The sequence below is a fragment of the Hippocampus comes genome, unplaced genomic scaffold (genome assembly GCF_001891065.2).
Source record: "Hippocampus comes isolate QL1 unplaced genomic scaffold, H_comes_QL1_v1.1 scaffold3301, whole genome shotgun sequence".
Lineage (NCBI taxonomy): Eukaryota > Metazoa > Chordata > Actinopteri > Syngnathiformes > Syngnathidae > Hippocampus > Hippocampus comes.
In genome coordinates this window covers 1-884 of record NW_017807921.1, presented here as the reverse complement: position 1 = coordinate 884, position 884 = coordinate 1, and the positions used below count along the sequence as shown (strand labels likewise).

Genomic DNA, 884 nt, shown 5'->3' with positions numbered 1-884 from the left:
TCCTGCTCCTATTACATGACATAAGATGGTTGAAGCCCATGTCGTCCGACTGTCGGGCGATGACGGAATTAAAAAAAGAAACGGACCTCCCGCAGTTGGTCCTGCAACTGCTCGTTGTCTGTGACGATGGCGATCTGAGCCTCCAGGTCGCGGTGAACTGAGCGGTAGCCAAAATTGGGGGAGCCGATAAGTGTGAGGCAAGGCCGGTCCTGCCCATGGAGGTAGTACCACAGACCTGGAGGATGAGAGCACATAATTCGCACCTCTCCCCTTTTGCGAAAACAATCATGTCAAGTTCAATTTCATCAATATGCGCTGGATGATTTTTAAAAATGCCGTAATCTAATTGCGATTGTTTTTCCTCTTTATAATACGATTTAATAAGTGATTCTTTTTTTTTTTTTTTTGCCGTGATTTCACACACACAGACCCAAAATGGAGTCACCTTTGGCATGGAAGGTCCACTGTGGCCTGTGGTACTCATGTAGTTGGATGCGGCCCTGCTGGCCCAGCTGACGCACGCGCTCGTAGAACTGCCTGGCGATGTGCGTGTAGGCGTCTGGGATGGCGCCGGCGACGCCCTTGGCCCCAAAGAAGCCGTTCACCTCCGGGGAGGCGGTGAGAATTTGGTAGTCGGCCCCAGCCCCGAGCACCAGACGCATGTACGCCCGGGTTAGGTTGAAGTAGCCCGACGTCAGGTAGACGGTAGAGTCCGGGTCAGCGTCTCGCAACAGGCGCTGGAGGAGATGAGATTGTTACCATCACCAAGGAAAAACTGAGTGATGAGATGATTTCTGCGATCAATTAACATTTTTTCCAGGAAAAAAATTGTCTTTAAATCTTTCCATATTATCATTATTTTTAAGAGGGGCAGTTGTAGCTCA

General features: G+C 49.8%; 1 protein-coding gene across 1 annotated transcript; it reads right to left on the bottom strand.

The window, feature by feature from the left end:
* Positions 1–43: 43 nt before the first annotated feature.
* On the bottom strand, positions 44–836 carry LOC109508213 (CDP-diacylglycerol--glycerol-3-phosphate 3-phosphatidyltransferase, mitochondrial-like). The gene is made up of 2 exons (XM_019858090.1): positions 446–836; positions 44–235 (listed from the first exon to the last, which is right to left on the bottom strand). Exons 1-2 carry the CDS (start codon positions 660–662, stop codon positions 69–71), a joined length of 384 nt encoding a protein of 127 aa, XP_019713649.1. The 5' UTR covers positions 663–836; the 3' UTR covers positions 44–68.
* Between the last annotated feature and the right edge of the window lie 48 nt (positions 837–884).

Bases quoted from the DNA above. Each gene is read 5' to 3' on its own strand.
- LOC109508213 (XM_019858090.1), bottom strand. From the start codon at position 662: ATGCGTCTGGTGCTCGGGGCTGGGGCCGACTACCAAATTCTCACCGCC. The intron at 236-445 runs GTGACTCCATTT...CTCATCCTCCAG, and splicing joins GTGGACCTTCCATGCCAAAG to GTCTGTGGTACTACCTCCAT.